Source organism: Rhinolophus sinicus, chromosome 6, assembly GCF_057876585.1.
Source record: "Rhinolophus sinicus isolate RSI-liver-muscle chromosome 6, RSI-T2T, whole genome shotgun sequence".
NCBI lineage: Eukaryota > Metazoa > Chordata > Mammalia > Chiroptera > Rhinolophidae > Rhinolophus > Rhinolophus sinicus.
Genome location: NC_142506.1, coordinates 68664329 through 68683399, shown reverse-complemented (window position 1 = coordinate 68683399; position 19071 = coordinate 68664329). Strand labels below are relative to the sequence as shown.

Here is a 19071-nt window from a genome sequence, read left to right as displayed (position 1 = left end):
GGGCTCAGGGACACAGCTACTCCAACGCCTGGTCTTGCAAAGCTTGAAGCTGCTAACCAGACTGGCTTCGTTGCGTTTGTTCCCTGCTGCCTCATTTAGATGACCCCTCTCAGCGGGGGTGTTCTCATCCTCCGAAGCCTTAGCTTTTCAGCTAAGCTGATCCCCGGGGACCCATAAGTCACACAGATATATAAAGCCACCGCCCTCGTGGGAATCACAACTCAAAGTGGCACCAACCAGGCAACACATTTCGGGAGCTAGTCACAGACCCAGACAGAGAAGAGGGTGTGATCCCACAGGATCTGCCCTGAGAGGACCCTGGGAGTTATGCAGCCCAGGAGGCCTTCTGGGAGGAGGTGAGCTTTCTCGGGATAGAAGGAGTGACCCAGCCAGCTGGGCAGATGGTTGGGTGAGTAGAAGGAAAGTGCTGGGGATACTTAAGATGTGCTTAAGAGAGTGGAAGGCAGGTGAGGCCCAGAAAGAGAGGTGATAAGGCTACCTGGTCTGCTATGGAGGAACCATCTGTTCTCTCCTTAAGGTCAGAGAACAAGTTTGTTGCTGCCAATAAGCCAGGGCTGATCGAGGGTTCCAGTGAAGGAGAATGAAATTGGGGTTGGGAAGGGTCACGCGTCCTCATGAGCACAGAGCCAATCCTGCATGTACTCTCAGAGGGGACGTGTGTGTGCTCACACGCACACACTTGGGTGTCCCCCTGTGTGTTTCTGAGTGTCAGAGGCAGGTGTTTCATCTACTCAGCAAACACTTGTGAGCACCTACATGTGTGGGCTGCGGAATACAGATGTGAGCACATCACAGCCCCCACAGATGTCACGTGGCCAGTTATAGACAGCCACGTGTGCTCGGAGGGGCCCGCAGAGAGTCGGGAGCTGTGGGGGCTGGGAAGAGCAGTGCAGGTGAGTTGGCACAGGTAAGCTTTGGAAGACCCTGGAAAACAGATCTGTGCTAAAGGTTATGGAGATTTGTTTAAGCTGGGGGTGGCGACAGGATCCCATTTGCATTTTCAAAACCTCCCTCTGGTGCAGGGCAGAAAGGGAGCCGGAGGAGGGTGGGACTGAGTCAGCCCCCACCCCAGGGTGCTCTTTCTCATAGTGGGTCCCTGGGCTCCAGGGGACGTCTTGAGCCCCGTGCCGCACTGTCCCAGAAGGGGGAGGGGAGCCCTCTGCATTTGGGTGCCCCTGTTGGCCTCCAGGAAGCTGGTAGTTCGTCTCTGAAGCCTGGAGGTGGCCAGCAGACCACATTGGGTGCGTCTCCACTCTGCCCTGTGCCTCAATGGGGTCCCCCTCCTTGTAATAAGATGGAAATTTTAGGACTCCAGGGAACTGAGATGAGCCAAATGGTTTCCACCCGCCCTCTAGCCTCTGCCCTTCATCCTCTAGCCCAACAGTATTCAGCTGTGCCTGGCACAAAAGTGGGCATCTTCAACTGTGTGACGGGTCCTGGGTCAGACGTGGGGTTGCTCCTGCGATGGGCAGTAGGTAAGGGAGGGGGTCAGAGGGGGTGCCCAGCCCTCAGTTCAGCTCCTTCTGGAAATTTCCAGGCTACCAGTCAAGCCAATGTCAGGGTGTTCTCCCAATGACCTTTCCCAGTACCCAGAGTTCAGCCAGTGGTGACATTCTCACCCCGCCTCTCCCAGTGGCATAACCTACCGTATTTCCCCGAAAATAAGACCTAACCGCAAAACAAGCCCCAGCATGATTTTTCAGGATGACGTCCCCTGAACAGAAACCCTAATGCGTCTTTTGGAGCAAAACTTAATATGAGACCTGGTCTTATTTTTGGGGAAACACGGTATTAAACCTCCTGGTAGGCATTTCCTTTGGGAAGTAAAGGAACAAGTCCCTGCCTTCATTATCTGAGCTGGAAATTGAGGTCCAGATGGGTAAACAACTTGTCCCTGGGAACCGTCACTCCCACTGGCCAGCAGAGACCAGGCCCTGGGGACGACACCCCGTGACACCATCCCTCTAGCTCGGGTTCTAAGGGCAGTATAGCTCCTTCCCTGGGTTCAGCTGTCCTGCCTTTGGCACCAACTTCTGAAATTCCCAGCAGCCTAGCTACACGCAGCTGGTGGTAAAGATCAGGCTGAAACCCCATCCCTGCCCAGTGGCCTGGCCCTGGGCCACTGGGCCAAAGCGGGGCGCCACAGAAGGACCGAGGCTGAGGCTGGGCTGGGAGCTAGGCTGGGCCTTCCGGGCACTTCACGTCCTTGGGAGGCCCAGCCGTGGCAAGGAAAGGTGGCTGCCCGTCTCCTCCTTAAGAAACCCAAGGACAGAACCCTCCCATGGGACTAGAGAGGAGACGTGGCTGCCCTCGGGGGCTCTTCCTGCAGCAGGAACAGCCCGCTGCCCTCCTCATAGCAATAGCGGCACAGCTCCCCCTCAGAGAGTTCCCGTCTGGTTGGGGACGCATAATCTCCACGGTCAGGTCACCAGTAAATGGTGTCTGCCATTGCTGTGACGGCTGACAGCCAGCTCCCTGTGACAGGTAGCGATGGAGACAAGTGTGCGTTAAGCAGCCTCAGTGGGCAGCTCAGCTGGTCCCTTGATATGACTCCGTCGTTAACTCAGCTCATTTACTGTTTCCGCTGGGTTGTACGGAGACGTTTGTGTGGGCCACTGCCTCTGCCTGGCTGACTCCCTGTCACTTGGTTGTCACTCCTTGTTACTTCTGTGGTTATCCGAAGCCAAGTAGCTGGCCCTTACTGATGCTGGTTGACCCGTCCATGTGTTTGTTTATGGCTCTCTCCCCAGTTTGACATGGAAACCCCGTGAGACAGCCATTCTGTTTTGTTGAGGGTGTGCTTGGTGCTCATTCCTTGAAGGCATGCCCACCTCATTCCCCCAGAGAATCTATAGTCTCCCTAAGTGTGGGGAGACTAAGTCCCCCACCACCCATACTTGATTTCAAGCTGGCCTGTTTGGAGGCTGCTCCGTAACTGCAATGATGAAGGTACGGGGAAGAAGGTGCCCACACGTCTCTGTATAATAACCCTGGAAGATGGGGAAGGGAGAGGATCCAAATAAAAGGGACAATGAGGCTTGGAATGGGTCTCACACAGCCCACCTGGGAGCAAACTGTTAGAAGCCTCACAGTCAGGGGCTGAACGCTGCGGTCAGGATGTAGGATGAACAGAGGACCCTTCCTCACGTCAGCCCAAATGCATTGTTACCAAACTGTTACACTAAAGCCACACACTCCCCCAACTCTGCTCAGAGGTGGAGGTTGGTTGACATTTGAAGACACAAAAGGAACCACAGTCAGTAGTCAAAACTCACTTCTCTTTATTACTCTGGTTCAGAAGTAACAGTCAGGGTCCAGCTACCCAACCAGAATATCAGATGCAAAGTGCTAAACATCCATCGCAGCATGAAATATTCTCACACACAGATCCAGCCCAGTGGCAGGAAATAACGTTGAGTGTGGGAGGACGGTAGTTACTACCAAGGAAGAGTGACAACTCTGTTTGGTGACACACCAGGCATTTGTCTCCAACAGGTGGACAAGCCAAGCCCACGAGGACCGATGGTTTCAGATAAACACCACTCGAGCGCCTCCAAACATTTTCACCGTAATTGGTTTCCACACATTTGATTTCTCAAACACGGCTCCAAACAAATGTTCAGTTTCTCTTCCAAAGATTAAATCCCACATTCCGGGAGGTGTGAGCTGTGGTCAGATTCCAGCAAATGATGGCATGGTCAGGTGGACATGACCTTTACGGGGAAATCACTGAGCATCCTGAGCTAGTGCCAGATACCACAGTGGACCATGCCGTAAGGTGAAATTCCCTCTGCAGTTTGCAGAGAGGGAACCTGACCCAGGGAGAGGTGAAGTGACTTAGGTCACGAGGGAGCCCTGATACGGTGGCAGTGCTGGGAGGGGTGCCAGGCAGACACGTCTCTTTGCTCCTCCAAACTTGGGTTTGTCCCATTTGTAAAACAAGAGCGATCTAGGTCTGCTTGACTGCAATCCTGTTCAACTCCCCAAACGAACTTTCTCCTAGAGAACCAGAAAAGAGAGACGAAAAAGAAAGAAGGGAGGGAGGAAGAGAGCAAAAGAGAGAGAGACCCCACCAAAACAAACAAAACAAAACAAACAAAATGAAAACAAAAAAAAGAAAAGGAAAAAACAGAATTCCACCAGGGAATGCTGTCAGCACCAGTCAGAGGGAAGGTGACAAACCCTGCTGGTTTGTCAGCTCAGTGACACCTTTGGTGCTGTTCCTTCCAAATGCTCAACCAGCATCAATAAGCAGTCTCAGGACCCAGGGTGTGTGCCTCTCTTCTGTCCTCACTTCCTTTTCCTAGAACTGCCATGCATTCCACTATCGCTGCAGTTAATTCTCCAAAGATGCCCCCGGCAGTGCCTGGGCTCCACCAAAGACCTCATCCCAGGGGCCACCTGTCAACCAAGGTCGTTAGACGCTGGCTCCTAGGAGATTGACAGGAGCGGCTGGGTCTCATTAATACGCAAGGCGGAAAAGGGCTTTGCTGTCTGGTGACTGACTTGTGCCCCTGGAGAAACTCAATCAGGAACCAGTTGACAGGGCGCCAGCATGGTGGCTCCATGGACCTGGGAAACTGAAGACCAGAGGGCCACTCTCGGTCCAGCCTTTTGTCCCTCCCGGATATGGTAACTCTGGTTCATGCCCATGCTGGAGAGAGTTCTCCCGGATGCTCTGGTCACCTCCTCTCATCCCGTGGGTGTGACTGGACCCCCACGAGTGGGAGATGCTGCCCCGGGGTTACCTTGTCTGATGGGCTTCCCTCTGTCCCCACGATGGTCCTGATGATACAAGGAGGGCTTTCCCTCACCCCCTGCACTGGCTGTGCATGACCTCTGTGGAGGCTGGGAGCAGAAGGTGTGACCTCAGACCTCCTGGGTGCCACCCTCAGCTTTCTTCACAAACACTATGGGGATGAAAAAACTGCTCTGACATTGTGGGCAGTGTAAGAAGGGAAAGAGAGAAACGTTTTCATTTCCTGGCGGACTTTCTGACATCAGTGTAAGATGAGCTTAGGCTAGAAGGGCCACGACCACAAGCTAAGTAGAAATAGAAATCAAGGGGAAATGGTGCAAATGATGTGAACAGCCACTGGTACTATTTCCTGGTAGGTGTGGTGGACATTTATCATCTTCTAGAAGAGTCGGCAGGGGCTCTATCCCAGGACGCAGAGAACTGGATATAATTTGCAATTATAGTCACATTTCCTAGGCCTGAGACTGCAGCCTTGTCTCAGACTTATTGCACACCAGTTCCCTCATTTGTGAGGGGGGGTGATGATGCTTTTGGGAGGGGCCTGGACGTTTGGCTCAGCCAGGCCCAGGTGGAAATATCCTTTTACTACCTGGAGGCCAGGCCGTCATGTCGGGAGCTTGGAGAACCCTGAGCAGAGAGGAAGGGGGAGGAGATTTCATCGGAGAGGTGAGGGAAGGGTGAGCCATCACCAGGCACACACACGCACGCACGCACACACACGTAAAGTACACACGCACACGCACACACGCAAAGTACACACGCACACAGCACATACACGCGCGCACACACATGCACACACATGCACACATACGCCTATGCACGCACACACACCCCTATGCACACGCATGCACACATACACATCTATGCGCACGCACACACACGCACGCACACCTGGGTACCAAGAAACTCAGTCTTAAGATCAGAAGTCCTTCCCTTCTGCCTCACCGTGCTCATAGGTCTGACCTAGAGAGCAAACTCTCCTGGAAGTATTTTTATCCCAGCCCCGTCCATCTCTGAGGACGCTGTTCTGGTCCTCCCACGGGAAGGCCCCTTTGCTGACGGTGAGCCTGCTTTTGAGGTCACTCACTCTGCCCTGCCTCTAGGTCTCTTTCCTTCTGTTGAGCATCATTGTGTAAAGCTTGCTGAAGGTCCTGCTCTGTCAGAAAGCTTCCTGGCTAATTCCTCTTAACATGCTTCCATCCTGCCCGCCCCCCTCCCTCTGCGTCCACTCCAACATCACACGATGCAAGGACGCTGGCCAAAGAGTGGCCTGTGTCTCATCCCTCTTCTCCGCCCCACACTCAGACACAATCCCCACGAGGTCCCCGAGGAAAGGACATTCTCCTTCTCCGTCTGGTTGTCCCCACAGCACACCGTCGTGGGTTCTGCCCAGAATTACTCCTCTCTGGGTGTCTTGCCAGATGGGATCCTTCAGGCAGAGGCTCGAGCCGACAAAGCATATCACATATTTACAAGTAACTCCTTGGTGGGCGGGATGGCCAAGTGTCCGGTTCAGTGCTGCGGGCGCTGGGGTTAAGCACCTCACCCATCAGGGCCAATGTCAGAACTTGAGACAGACCTTCCCTCCTGAAGAAGCTGCAGGCGGATGCCCTTGACTGATTGGGGAAGACTTAGCACCTCTCAGCTCGAGTGTGTCATAAGCTGCCCAGGCTGTTAAGTGCTTCGTCAGCTTTCCTGCCAGGGGCGCTCACTGTTGAGGGCAGAGGAGGGAGGAACCTACAACACGGAATAGGGGTCGGCAGGTGTCCTATGGCAGGGAGCTGGGGAACCTCTGGAGTCAAGTCAAAGGGACTCTGGGCACCCAGGAGGTGACAGATCAGAGGCAAAGTGTCAGGGAGAGAAAGAGAACGACATATTTGTTTGCAGTCTATTTTTAATACCCCATAAATATGTCTTGCTTGTAACCAAGGCCTGGCTGAGCTGCCAGGCAAGCTTATTCCAGTGGCCCCCCGAGAATACCTCAGAGCTTATCCCATCAAAAGCACAAAGCCCTGAAACTGAGAGACAGCCACTCCCCAGCCGCAGGCTGTGGGCTGCGACCGGCCTCTGACAGCGAGCCCCAGGGGAACGGGCTCTGCAGGGAGGCCCAGAGGGCTGGTCTGCCAGAGCCCGGTCCTGGCCTCAGTAGATCCGAGGGCCCAGGGTCTCCAGTCCGAGACTAAGAGCAGCTGGGCCCACCGGACGCCAAAGACAGAAGCAAGCTCTGCGACATGGGGCTGACACCTGGTGCCTCTGACCTTGCCAGTGCCCCCACCCCACGGCCGCCTTGCAGGGAAACTCTGCCCCTGAGCCCCCTGCCCCATGGCAGTTTCTACTGCCTTGGGTGCTAATCCAGGTGGCAGGGGAAGCCCCCCAAACCTCCCCTCCCCCTCTCCTGACCTGGGCCAGGGCCTCTCTGTTAGAGGACTCATTAACCACCTCGTGTGTGAGCGTCTTCCTCAGGTTGGGACAGCTGGGGACTCAACTGGGAAGAAGGAGACGCACAGCACAGATGCCACTGTCATCGTGGGGGGACCACTTATTCCCCCGCCTGCGACTGGTGTTCGGGTCTCGGGACTGACTGAAGGAGACCCTCCCCGGTGCCTCTGCCTGTCCCCCAAAGATGGGAGCCGTCCTGCCCCAGGCTGAGGCCACTGCAGCCGGCTGTGAGTACTGGCCTCTCTTCGGAGCCTCTCCTCAGTACCCAGGTACAGGTACCCAGGAAGACCTCCCCACTGAGTCCACAGTAGGGGACACCCCTGAGCCCTGAACCCCTCCTCCTGGGCCGAGCAGAGCAGCAGCACTGCAAGGAGGAAACACTCCTTAACCATTCGGGAGAAAGGTCCAAATCCTAAATCCTGCTTTCACCTCAGGGTAGAGGCTGGGGCGGCTGAGTCCCGGCAAGGGAAGCTTGCAACCCAGAGCTGGCTCTGGCACCAGCTGTGCCCTGGGGCAAGTCACCACTCATCTGGGCCTCAGTGTCCTTGTCTGTCCCACGAGGGACTCAGTCCAGTGATTCCCGGCCCTGCACTCGAGGCAGCAGACATCCCCATGGCTCTGAGAACAGCTCTCCAGACAGAAGTCACACACACAGAGGACACCAGCCGCCCCCAGCCATGTCATCCACACTCCTGACCAAACAGTTAGGCTGGTTTCCTTCAAGTCAATTACAGACTTTTTAAAGCATGAACTCGCACTCCTGGGCAGGCAGACACCTGAGATACGTGTGAGATTCACAGACAGACAGCCTCCACCTCTGACCCATTTCTACTCTTCTGGTCTCTCTTTAACAGGTGGTGAGATGTGTGGAGTTAGTGTAACCCATTAACCAGGTGGGAAAACCGAGGCCCAGAGAGAGGCTGTGATATAGAGAGAGTGGCAGCTCTGAAATGAGCCCGGACATCTGGGCCCTCCCTGAGGCCCTGTCCCTCAAGGCCCTGGGCACCAAGAGGAAAGCCTCTAAAGCCACCAACCCCGCCAGCTTTGAGTACAATGTGAGGTACGTAAGTGTGAAGTGAGTCTGTGTAAAAACTGTGGATTAGTATCTCTGTGTTGCTATGTCTCCTGGGATCACCAGGACTGGGGCGGCTGGCAAGGACGCCAGCAGTGACCTCAGGGCTCAGCTGGCACCTGGGGCCCGTTGGCCAGGACACCCCCGCTGTGGCCCAGCTCATTTTCTGTAGCCTTTTGCTTCTAGCCCACACCTGGGCAGGGGGCCAGGGTCTGTAGCCCGGGACATCCCCATGGGGTCTGTCACAAGTCCTCCCATATGCACACCCAGGAGATTTGTCCCCCAGGCCCTTCCAGGCTCAGCCCCATCTGGGTAGGCGGCCGGCTGGAGGGCGGATGCCCAGGGCGATGAGCCACATTTCTCCCCGGGGTTAAGCACCTCAGGGGGAAGCTGAGCTGTGCCTGTGTCTATACAACAAGCCTTGTCGCCTGGTGGGGTAATCTCCATCTTTCTCAGGTGACAGCTGCTGGCCCGGGACAGAAATGTCCTCATTCTGGGGGTGCCACCTCCCCCCAGAGGGCCTAGACCAGGAGAGAGCCTCTAGGGTGTGCTGAGCAGGGATTGATGGCTGGAAGGTGAGGTCACTGGGGGTCGGGCGGCAAGGCCCCCCTCCTTGGCCGGCCCCACCCTGTCCAGCCCCAGGGAACTGCACTTGCCCTTTCCGAGTACACAGGGCAAACATTTAACCTTTCCATTTTTGCACTGGCTTAATAAGTCTTGGCGCCCAGCTCAGGGCTTGACATGTCGTAGGCACCTCATGCCTGTTTGCTGATTCACAGGTCTGTCCGCTTGTCCATCTTCCAGGGGAGTCGTGTTCTCAGCGCTGTCGGCATTTTTACCACACAGTTAAGACAAGTGTCACATGTGCTGCTGGTAAGAACGTTAGCACCCAGACGGGTGCATTTCTCACTTTTAAAGATAAGTTAGAACGAATCGGAAATGATTCCTGAAAAGGTGTCAAAAGCATTGTGGTCTCTTGCGCTCTGCTGTGCTATCCTGAGAGGGAGAGACAAGGCTGGAAATTGTAAAGGACGCTGTTGGGCCTTCTGGTTTCACCTTGGGGGATGACCTTGGGCTGACCATCAAGGCGTCCTGACCTTTCTTGCCGAGGGGCAGGTGGAAGACTAGTTAGGTCCATGAGGCTGACTCCACCTTTGACTTTGAATATGGAGCAGTGACCGAAGGTCGAGGGGAACCCGTCCGCAGCCAGTTCACCTGGCCAGCTCTTCCCCACGGGTGTGTCCCAGCCTGGCCAACACGACTGGTCCTCGGAGAAGCGTTCCCTGAACTCCCAGGCCGGGGCCTCCTGGCACGTGCTGTCTGCACAGCTCTAGTCAGAGGTGTGTGAAGCTTGGAGGTCTGTACCCACCCCCAGCATGTCCCCTGAGGTTGGAGCCCTGCGTGCCAGGCCTCGCAGGGCACCCTGTGGGCATCTTACTATCTGTTGAGAGAAGAGGCGGTGAAATCCGAGGGGCTTCACCTCCAGTCTCATCAGCTCTACTGCTGCCCTAGGTCTGTGACAGTCACAATCGTCCCCCGCCCCCCACACTGAGCTCAGCACTGCTCTGGCCACCAGAGGAAAGGGGAGCTGTTCTGACGTTTCCCCTCTTGCCTCTCTATTGGAACTTGAAATTCTGGGCTCTTGTATCTTCCAGGACCCCAGAACTTGGCCCGTTCACCCGTCACCTTAGTTTCAGGTTTGGGGCTGACCTGTGGATTATTTGGTTTACTTGTCAGCAAAACCCCAGGACAGCGCCCATCCTCCCGTCCCCATGTCAGCCAGGGAGCAGGGCGTCTCCCATCCGCTGCCCTGTCCTGCTGTCAGACCTCGACAAGCCTGCTTGTGCACCAGCGTCCTCCCCTGTAGAGCACGGATTCTGCTTCACCAGGTGGTTGAGACCACGAGCACACAGACCTGCCTGTCACACACCAGCTCAGGGCACAGGGTCTATTCACCATCGTCTCGTCCGAGGCCACTGAGGCACAGAGTGGCTGAGCACGTGGCCGGCTCAGGCCGCTGTTCAGTGGAGCTCAGATGTGCTCAGATGTGCAGAAGGCCATGCTGTGGGGACAGCCAGGCCAGGAGAGGCTAAGAGCATCGCAGGGCCGCCCCTGTCCCGGGAACTCAGATCCCCAAAGAGCCAGGGGTTCAGGCTGACTGAGCAGATGACAGAGGATGTGTGGGGTGGCGATGGGGAAGCAGGCGGGGGCCTGATGTGCCGGTCGTAGGAATTCCAGTGGTCGTGGAGCACCACTGAAGTCATGTGATCAGAGCCACATTTCGGGCCGTCTGTCATGTTTCCTGTGGATTCTTGCCAGTGGTGGCTTTCCATGGTTCCACGCATTTTCCCTCTCCCCAAGCTGTTTGGGAGCTGAGATGAGGTTTTCCTTCTAAGTACCTAAGTGTCACAAGTTACCCATTCCCTAGTTTGGGAGGTTTAACTGGTATTTGGTTTCATCAAGTGGCCGGATACCCCACTTACTATGTGTTCATTCCAGAGGGACCCAAAGCATCTGTCTGGACCTGTTGTCGCTTCCCAGTGGAAAGGTGATTGTACCCCATCTTATGCAGGTTTGGACTTGGAGACTTATGCCCTTCCTTAAGAAAACCTGCAACTGTCGTGATTTTCTGTTGAACGAGCCCAGGAAGACTTAACCTCACTGTGTGGCAGGCCTGGCCGGTGCCCCTTGGGTTTCCTGCATTCTTCTTCCCCATAAGAGTTCAGCCATGTCATCAGAAAGCATCCTGAAGTATTTTGAAGCAAAACGCTCAGGTGGCTGAGCTGGCTCAAGTGCAGGTAACTTTAAGATCAACTTCAAGTTCTGAGGAGTGTTCTTTGTTCTTAGCCCGTGGGTTGGATAAGGCTGCCAGCTCTAGAGTGGGTGCTACTGGTCAAGGGATACAGGGACATTCAAGCAAAACAAAAAAATTAAAAAAAATGTGTGGCTGGACATTCAAGCAAAGACATTGAATACCTGTGTATACAAAGTTAAGATGTGGTTTTCCATTGCCTGGCACTGCCCCAAACACATAACTCAGCTACTGAAAGTGGGCGTATCAGTGACCACAAGACATGCGTATCAGTGACCTAGCCATGAACTCAAGAAATCCAAAAGTCTGTGACGGTCACTGAGAATGGAGGGGGGGACGACATTGACCATGCTGTGTCCACCTGTGGGGGCCTCAGGTTACAGACGAGCACAGCCCTCATATGCCCCTGGCCTCACCCCTGCACTGAGAGGGAAAGGACTGGAAAGATGGACATCTTTTGTTAAGGGCAATTATTTCTTAGTAGGAGAAGCGTATCATGTTTTTTTGTTCATGTTTAGGTCGTTATTTTACTAATAAGCATTAGTTATCTTTGTCTAAAACCTTTTTAAAAAAAACTATATTTTATTACCTAATACGCTGATAATAAAGGGAAACATTTAACATGTGATTTTAATATTTTTATAATATGCACATTAGAAAAATTTAAACACTGCCGATCCAGGAAAAGAAGGATTTTCAAGGCATCTCAGAGACCCAGGCATCTCCAGGATAGTTGCCACCTTTCGTGTTATAATTACAGAAGTGGTCCCGATCCCGAGGCAATGAAAATATTTAATATTGGGGCTTCGTCTCTTACACAGAATCTTTGCCTTGTAGGGATTTTTCCTCCTAATAAAAAATGTTATTTTTATTAAAACCAAAAAACAGTCAGTCACCTCATCTATTAGGTTGTCAAACACAAAAGGCCACACAAGGTATGATTCCACTTGTATGCAAAATCCAGATGAGATAAGTGCCTGGAGAGAAAGAAATTGCTGATTGTCAGGGGCTCGGTGGGAGGACTGGCTGGCTACTAGGTGCGGGGTTTGTCTTTGATGAGAATGTTCTAGAACTAGGGAGTGGTTGTGATGTGATGGGGCAGCTGTGAGAAATGGCAAATGGATTCCATTGCTCCTAGAATGTCCACTTTGAAGGATCCCAGGGTCAATTTTATTTAAATTAATTTTATTTTAATGTTAAATTTTATGAAAAATCGATTGTATCTTAACTGAATATTATGAGAAAAGTACAATAACACTTTAAGTTGATGTCAGCTAAAAACAAAGATTTTTCAAAACGCAGTTGGAGAGGAGGAGAAGGGGCTCCCTGGAGTGACGGCAGACACTCAAGCCATCGCAGGAGCAGGGGTGAGCCGCCGATGTGATGCAGACGCCCCAGGGAAGGCTGTGCCCTCGGCCTGCCCCAGCTCTGCGGAGGGCAGTGGAGTGGAAGTCGGCACTGGTGCTGCGGATCCAAGAAGACAACATTTGATCAGCATGGCGGCCTTTAGGTGCCTCCCGCAGAACTCTCTCATCTCCATCAATGAAGTCTCAGTGCCAGCACCACCTCCAGGAAGCCTTCCCAGATTGCAGTCAAGAAGACAGTGCTCCCGGCTGAGCCCCAGCCTCTGGGAGCTCTTGTCACTGTGGCCCTGGCCCCGCGCCTCCCCACATGCCCATGTCACCTTTACGGGTCCTCCTCACCCTCTGCGTCCCCCGGGGTGGGCTCAAGGTGTTCCATCTCCGAGAGGAGAAGCTGGGCCTGGTGCTCCAGGTCTGAACCCGGGAAGTTGAACCCTAAGTAGTCCACAAGCATTTTCAGGCAGAGAAAGGCTGGGGGCTGGAAAAAGTCCTCAGGGTACCAGTTCAGCCAGGTGGCCAGGATGGACGACATGGCCCTGGGGAGAGACAGGTGGGCAGCGGAGTCTGAGGCCCAGCCCTTCCTCAAACCACCGTGTGGGCTCTGGGGTCCTGCCCACCCACAAGCCCCTCCGACTCCTGTTGCATCTTCAGTCTGGCAGTCCTGGCAGAGGTACGCTGGGTCACCCAGGAGGGCTGGCACAAAGCCTTTGTGACTGAGAGCTCTTGATCAATGGCGTGACCACCTGTCCCCTTCTTCAGGGAAGCCTGGCATGCTCTATCAGTGTCCCTGTCCCCTTGCCACTGGAATGTCAACTCCACGAGGGCAGGGAGGGGTGGTGTCTGCTCTATTCATTGCACTCGTTGGCACACAGTAAGTGTTCCATGAATATCTGACCGATGAGGCGACAAACGGGCTGTCTCAGGCCCCAGCTCCCCGGCCGTCCTAACCTCCACCTTTAGCTCCGGCCCTCACATGCTGCCTGGTTTACTAGGGGCCCCTGCGGCCTTCTCCTCCCAAGGGCACTCGTCTCCCACAGTGGGGGAAGCACCAGCCAAGCACCCAAGATTCTACCAGATTAGTGAGCAGGGTGCACCCCACACCCCTCCTCTGGGTCCCAGGACGGGGTGGCGGTGGGGCTGGGCTGGGGCTGGGACAGGATGGGTTTTCTGAGGGGCCGACTGCCCACAGTCCGCCCAGTGCCCTCCCACGGCACCCAACGCCACACCCACAGCTTCCTTTGATTCTTTTCCTCTTTTCTAGGAGAAGCCCTCGGACCTCTCACTGTTGCAGAAATCCCGTGACGTGAGGGAGGCAGGGTTCTGCTATCACCCCCAATTCACAGTCCCCACTCTCTTCTCACAGTTCTGATCCAAAGCCCACTCACATTTTCAGCTGGTCTAGAGGTCCACCGTCCTCTTCTGAATGTGGCAAGATGTAGCCATACCTAGAGGGGGCCAGGAAGATATCACATCGCCCACCCTGTGGACGCTGCCTGCCTATGGAGTGTAGGGTGACCGTGTCACTGCCGCCTAGGAGCCCGCTCTGGGGGCCAGGGTAGCTGTAAGTGCCCACAAACATGCCCGCACCCAGTGGGGCTTCCAATACATTTGCTGTAGCATGAGCCCCAGCCAGCCCCACCACAGATTCCTGGGAGAGCCTGGGCCCCCTGCTCAGCCCTGGGATTTCTGTTCTGGGGTCCCTACGGACCGCATGGAGCCTCCAAGCTCCTTTTCAAATGAGAAGACAGCCCAGCCCTAGGCCCCGGGGACAGTGTTGGATAAGGCAGAGGCTTTGTCATGAGGAAGAAAAAGTGAGCAAGTAGCACAGCCACAGCCCCTCTGGCTGAGTCTCCGCAGGGCAGGCAGGCAGGGAGCACCTACCAGAACCCCATGGCGTTGGTCCTCTGTCCACCCCGCTGTGCAGCGAAATAAGCAGACTCAGAGATGCTGTGACCTTCTGAAGACTCACAGCCAGCAGGCAGCCAGGTGACCACTGCACAGTGGGGGGGGGGGGGCTCACCTTGTAAATAGAATGTCCAGCACCTGTTGGGTGGTGGCAAAGGTTCTATAACTTCCCAGGAAGGTGGGGACGAAGGTGGGGTCCTTGCTCAGGAAGGAGTGTACCAGCTGGTCCACCAGCTTGTCTAGCTGACGTGCCTGGATGGTCCTCACCACGCAGGCCTTGTTTTTTCTCTTGTTTGATGCGTTTCCCCCTGGGGGGTGGGGGATAGAGAGGAGGGACGTGCAGTCAGAAGCAGCGTCATGGACCCTCAGGAGGGTGGGGGCTGGTGCTGAGACTGAAGCCTCCAGCCCTCAGTGACTGGGGGCAAGAGGTGGGACACTAGCGCTTGCAGGAGAGGAAAGGTCCATGGCATTAAAGGAGACTGTGATATGGGGTGATGACACGTGTTAGTGTCGTTGGTCATGGCCTCAGCTGAGGATGGATGGTACCTCCCTGTATCGACTGTGCCATCCCTGCGATTTCTGACAAACCATTGCATTAGGACATGAGAACACAAAGGCTCTTGCTGGGGTGGGTGGGGTCGGAACGTTAGGACGCGTGGGGTGTTGGGGGCTGCACTGTTGCAATGGCAACAGGAGGGATCACATCACGCTTCCACAGTAGTGAACCGGCTGGTAGCCGCGGTAACCAGTCCCCTTCCTGCTGTGGCTGCCACCTGGAGAGGCCCAGCTCCTGGCCTGGAGGGTCACGGCACATGGCAGAGCCATAGATGTGGTCCTTTTGGGGGGAAAGCACCCCTGCTAATTGCGGCGATGGGTCAGATTGGGAGGAGGTGTGCAAGGACAGCCAGGCCAACGTGGACGCCTGGGGACAGGCGTTAAAGCAGGAGAATCTGTACGAAACGCACCAATACTCTTGACTGAAATGAGGTGAAACGGTACAAAAGTCTCTTCTCGGATATGTGGATGGTGACTTTGCATCTGGCCCAGGAACGGGCTGGGCAGTGAGAGCAGCCTGGGGAGGACATGGGGACCTAGATTCCTCTGGGAGCAGGACTCTAGGAGGGAGCCCCAGGGAGCAGCAGAGTGACTTCTGGGACCCAGGGCCCCCCTTGAGCATGTGGGGTCCCGGATGGCGTGTGTCCTCCGCACCGGCACTCACCCCGAGCCCGTGCTAGTCGCTTGGTGGTGGGGGGCACCTGCCCACCCTTCAGGGGGATGGAGCCGAGGACCCCATCAGTCAGCTCCTGTCCGGTCTCCTGTGTGGCGCTCTGTAAAGACAGTGCCTGTGCCTCAAGCCCTGTCATTGCTGGTCCTCAGACCCCAGACGCACAGACCTCCACCGAGGGGAGAAATGACGTGAGAGCGGAGGGCCCTGGATTCCCACTGGCAGATAAGACGCCCCTCAGGACATCCCTCGCCACCCTGCCAGCCTGTCCTGGGGTGTGATGGTGAAGGACCACCAGGTTACCCACCGGCCAGCCACCTACCTGTTCCTTGCCAGGGGCCCTCCCTTCAAGTCCCTCTTCGCCCCACATGAGGGTGCGGGGTAGGGGGCTGCCCAGGGGTGGCTCACCAAGGTGGCCTGGTCTGGACTGGCCTGACCGAGGTCGCCTTGTGTTTCTCTAGGGGACCTCCTTGTAAATGGCCAGAGACATCGCAGGTGAGAGTGGAACAAACATCTGGAAAAACTCTCGCCGTGGGGTTTCCGGAAGTAAGAGCCCCGGGAAGCTGGAATACAACAAGAAAACATCTTGCTCCTTCAACTGTCTCTTGCCAAGTGAGCTACCTATGGGGCTGTCACTAGAATGTGGGTGCCTGGTTACGGGGGGTTCAAGTTCTGTTGGGGTCTGTTGTCAGGGAAGTGATATCACTTCCTGGGCTCTCCTTCCCCAAGTCCCCCCTCAAGTAACAGCTACCAGATAGCTCTCTGGGCTGCTGCCTGCTCGACCCCCTTCTCCACCCAATACTGTGTCTGTACCCAATGACACCAACACACCCCTCTCACTGCTCCTCCCTGGGGAGGTCGGGGTGTGGCCAGGGCCCCAGCTTTGAGGAGACAGACCTGGGTTCAGATGGGCTCCTCATTCTTACCTCTTCTTGACCCTGGATAAGCCGATGTGCCACTTAGGGCCTGTCCGTCTCCTGCCTGCACAGTGGTACTAGCCTGTACCTCTAGGGACATTCAGGCATGTGTAGGGTGAGAGCGGTAACATGGGCCCTGCTGTCACGTGTACGGAGTGCCTCCAAACTCTTCTCCTTCCGCTTGTCACCTCCTCTTCTGGTCCCACCCACAGTCCTTACATCTAGCACATGTGTGTACGTGTGTGCGCGTGTGTGAGTGCATGTGTGTGAGAAAGCCTGGGTGCAGCCAGGCCCCCAACTTCGGGGCCATAGAGCTGGGCTCATACTGGCTGCGTTCTGACCAAGGTCATACTGGCTGCGTTCTGACCAAGGTCATACTGGCTGCGTTCTGACCAAGGTCATACTGGCTGCGTTCTGACAAAGTCTGATTCTGAGCAAGGCATGAACCTCTCAGGCCCTTGTGTTTCTCCCTCAGTGTCTCCCCACCTCCTGGGGGGCACATCCTCATGTGATCCCCGTCCCTTAAGTGTGGACCACCTTAGTGACTCCACAGGAGATGGCAAAGGGTCCAACGTCACTGCCAAGGTTTGGTTGTAAAAAGTCAGTGCCTAACCACTTGCTCACTCTGACCTGTGTTCTTTCTGTCCTCTCCTTTCTCTGTCTCTCTGTCGGTCTCTCTCTCTCCATCTGTCTCTCTCTCTGTCTCTCTCCGTCTCTGTCTGTCTCTGTCTCTCTCTCCCTATGTCTCTGTTCTCTCAGTTCTCTCACTCCAGGAAACAAGACTCTGTGTTGTGAGTTGCTATCTGAAGAGGCCCACGGCCTAGCACTGAGGGAGACCAAGAGATAGAGAGGAAGTCACTGAATCCTGCCAAGACCCCCGGGTGGGCTCAGACCCAGAGTGAAGCAGATCCTGCTTCAGTTGAGACCGCAGTTCCAATGCCCTGAGACACGCTGGCTGAAGCACGCAGCCAAGCCATGCTGCATTCCTAGTCCATGTAAAGTGCCAGGTAACAAGTGTTTGTTGGTGAAGCCACTAAGTGCGGGGAAATGCTGTCACACAGCGACAGCCCCTGGCCTTGCCCTCCTCCCTCCCTTTCGTCTCCTCCCAAACTCCCTCCAGCCACACTGATACTTGCTAACCTCCTCTCTGCTCAGACCCCTTCTGCCTCCAAGTGTCTGCACAGCTATGCCTTGTGCCAGGCTAAATATACCTGAGTTCGTGCAGGGCTGGCTCTTCTGGTCACGCTGCTGGAAATATCACTGTCACCTCGGTGCGGCCTTTTCAGCATCTCACCACAGGCCTCGGCTCTCCTCGTAACACCTGCTGTGTTTCCACATAGCTTGGCTCTTTCCTCTCACATGTTTTTGTTTTCGTGGTTTTGTGCACCTTCCCCTCCAGACGATGAGCTCCTAGAGGGCATTGGACTTGTTGGTTTTCCCCGCACGGGCACAGTGTCAGTGTTCAGGGCATGGTTGCTGAGTGAACAGATGAGGAGATCCATGCCACTGACCAGCTCAGTTGTTAGAGCCAAATTGATGGGTCATTTTAAATGGACTAGATTGATAACTATTTAAGTTGATCCCGTGATTTACACCTTCTCATGAGCATATTAAGTTATGCTGAATTAGCGAATAAGCCCCACATTTCTGTAGCATGTCACTGTGTATTTTTCCATATCACAGTGCCGGGGGCGGGAGGGTTCAGATTAGAGAGAACGAACTCCTTCACGTGGCTATTCAGGAACCCAGAGTCCTTCTGTCACGTACCTTCTCCGTCCCTGGGACATCACCCCTGTGTGCTTCCGTCAGTCTGAGGGGACAGAACATAGAGAAATGCACATGGGGGTGGGGTGGGGGCACTGTACCCACCAGGTCTGCAATGGTACATATCAGTCCCTGTCATCTTCCACTGGCAATGACAAGGTCATATGGCCACCGGGAGGCTGGAAAATGCTGTCCAGCTGTGTGCCCCAAGAGGGGCGAATGGATTGTGGTGGACATTTAAAGTTCTCTGACACAACGAGTAACTCGTTTAGAATGACTGTGTCTCAGATCTTTGCTGAGTTTGTACCATATGCCAAGCACCGTGCTAAGAGCTCGATGGAGATATGATTGAACAGCACCCGGCCTGGGAGAAGCTCCCGATCTAAAGCGGGACATAAGGCATGAAGTGTTCAGCATCCTACGAGGAAAGGATAAAGTGAGAGCGCCCTGGAATTTCAGCAAGTAATTCTAGATTCGGGAGCTGCCTGGAGCTCACAGCAGCTGAACTCCGCTTTCAGAGATAAACAGGATCTGGTTGGTGGAGGAAGCCAGCAGCAGGCAGCCTAGAAACAGAGACGTTACGCACAACGTAGGAAAGGGGATGCTGTGCCGCCGTGAAACTCGTCGATTCGGGAATATTAAAGGCCAGAGGTAATTATTCCTATGAAACGAAAAGTGACTGGGAACATAGGCTGACGCCATTTTTGGAGTAACTCTATGTCTAAACGTAGATGAAAGTATACAAATGTGTTGAAGGATAGTTTTCCGATTTGCTTAAATGTTTAGTGTTTAATCA

General features: G+C 54.7%; 1 protein-coding gene across 1 annotated transcript; it reads right to left on the bottom strand.

The window, feature by feature from the left end:
- Positions 1-13695: 13695 nt before the first annotated feature.
- On the bottom strand, positions 13696-16200 carry LOC148758196 (ral guanine nucleotide dissociation stimulator-like). Its single transcript, XM_088798914.1, has 3 exons — positions 15928-16200; positions 15589-15697; positions 13696-14677 (listed from the first exon to the last, which is right to left on the bottom strand). Exons 1-3 carry the CDS (start codon positions 16177-16179, stop codon positions 14481-14483), a joined length of 558 nt encoding a protein of 185 aa, XP_088655040.1. The 5' UTR covers positions 16180-16200; the 3' UTR covers positions 13696-14480.
- Between the last annotated feature and the right edge of the window lie 2871 nt (positions 16201-19071).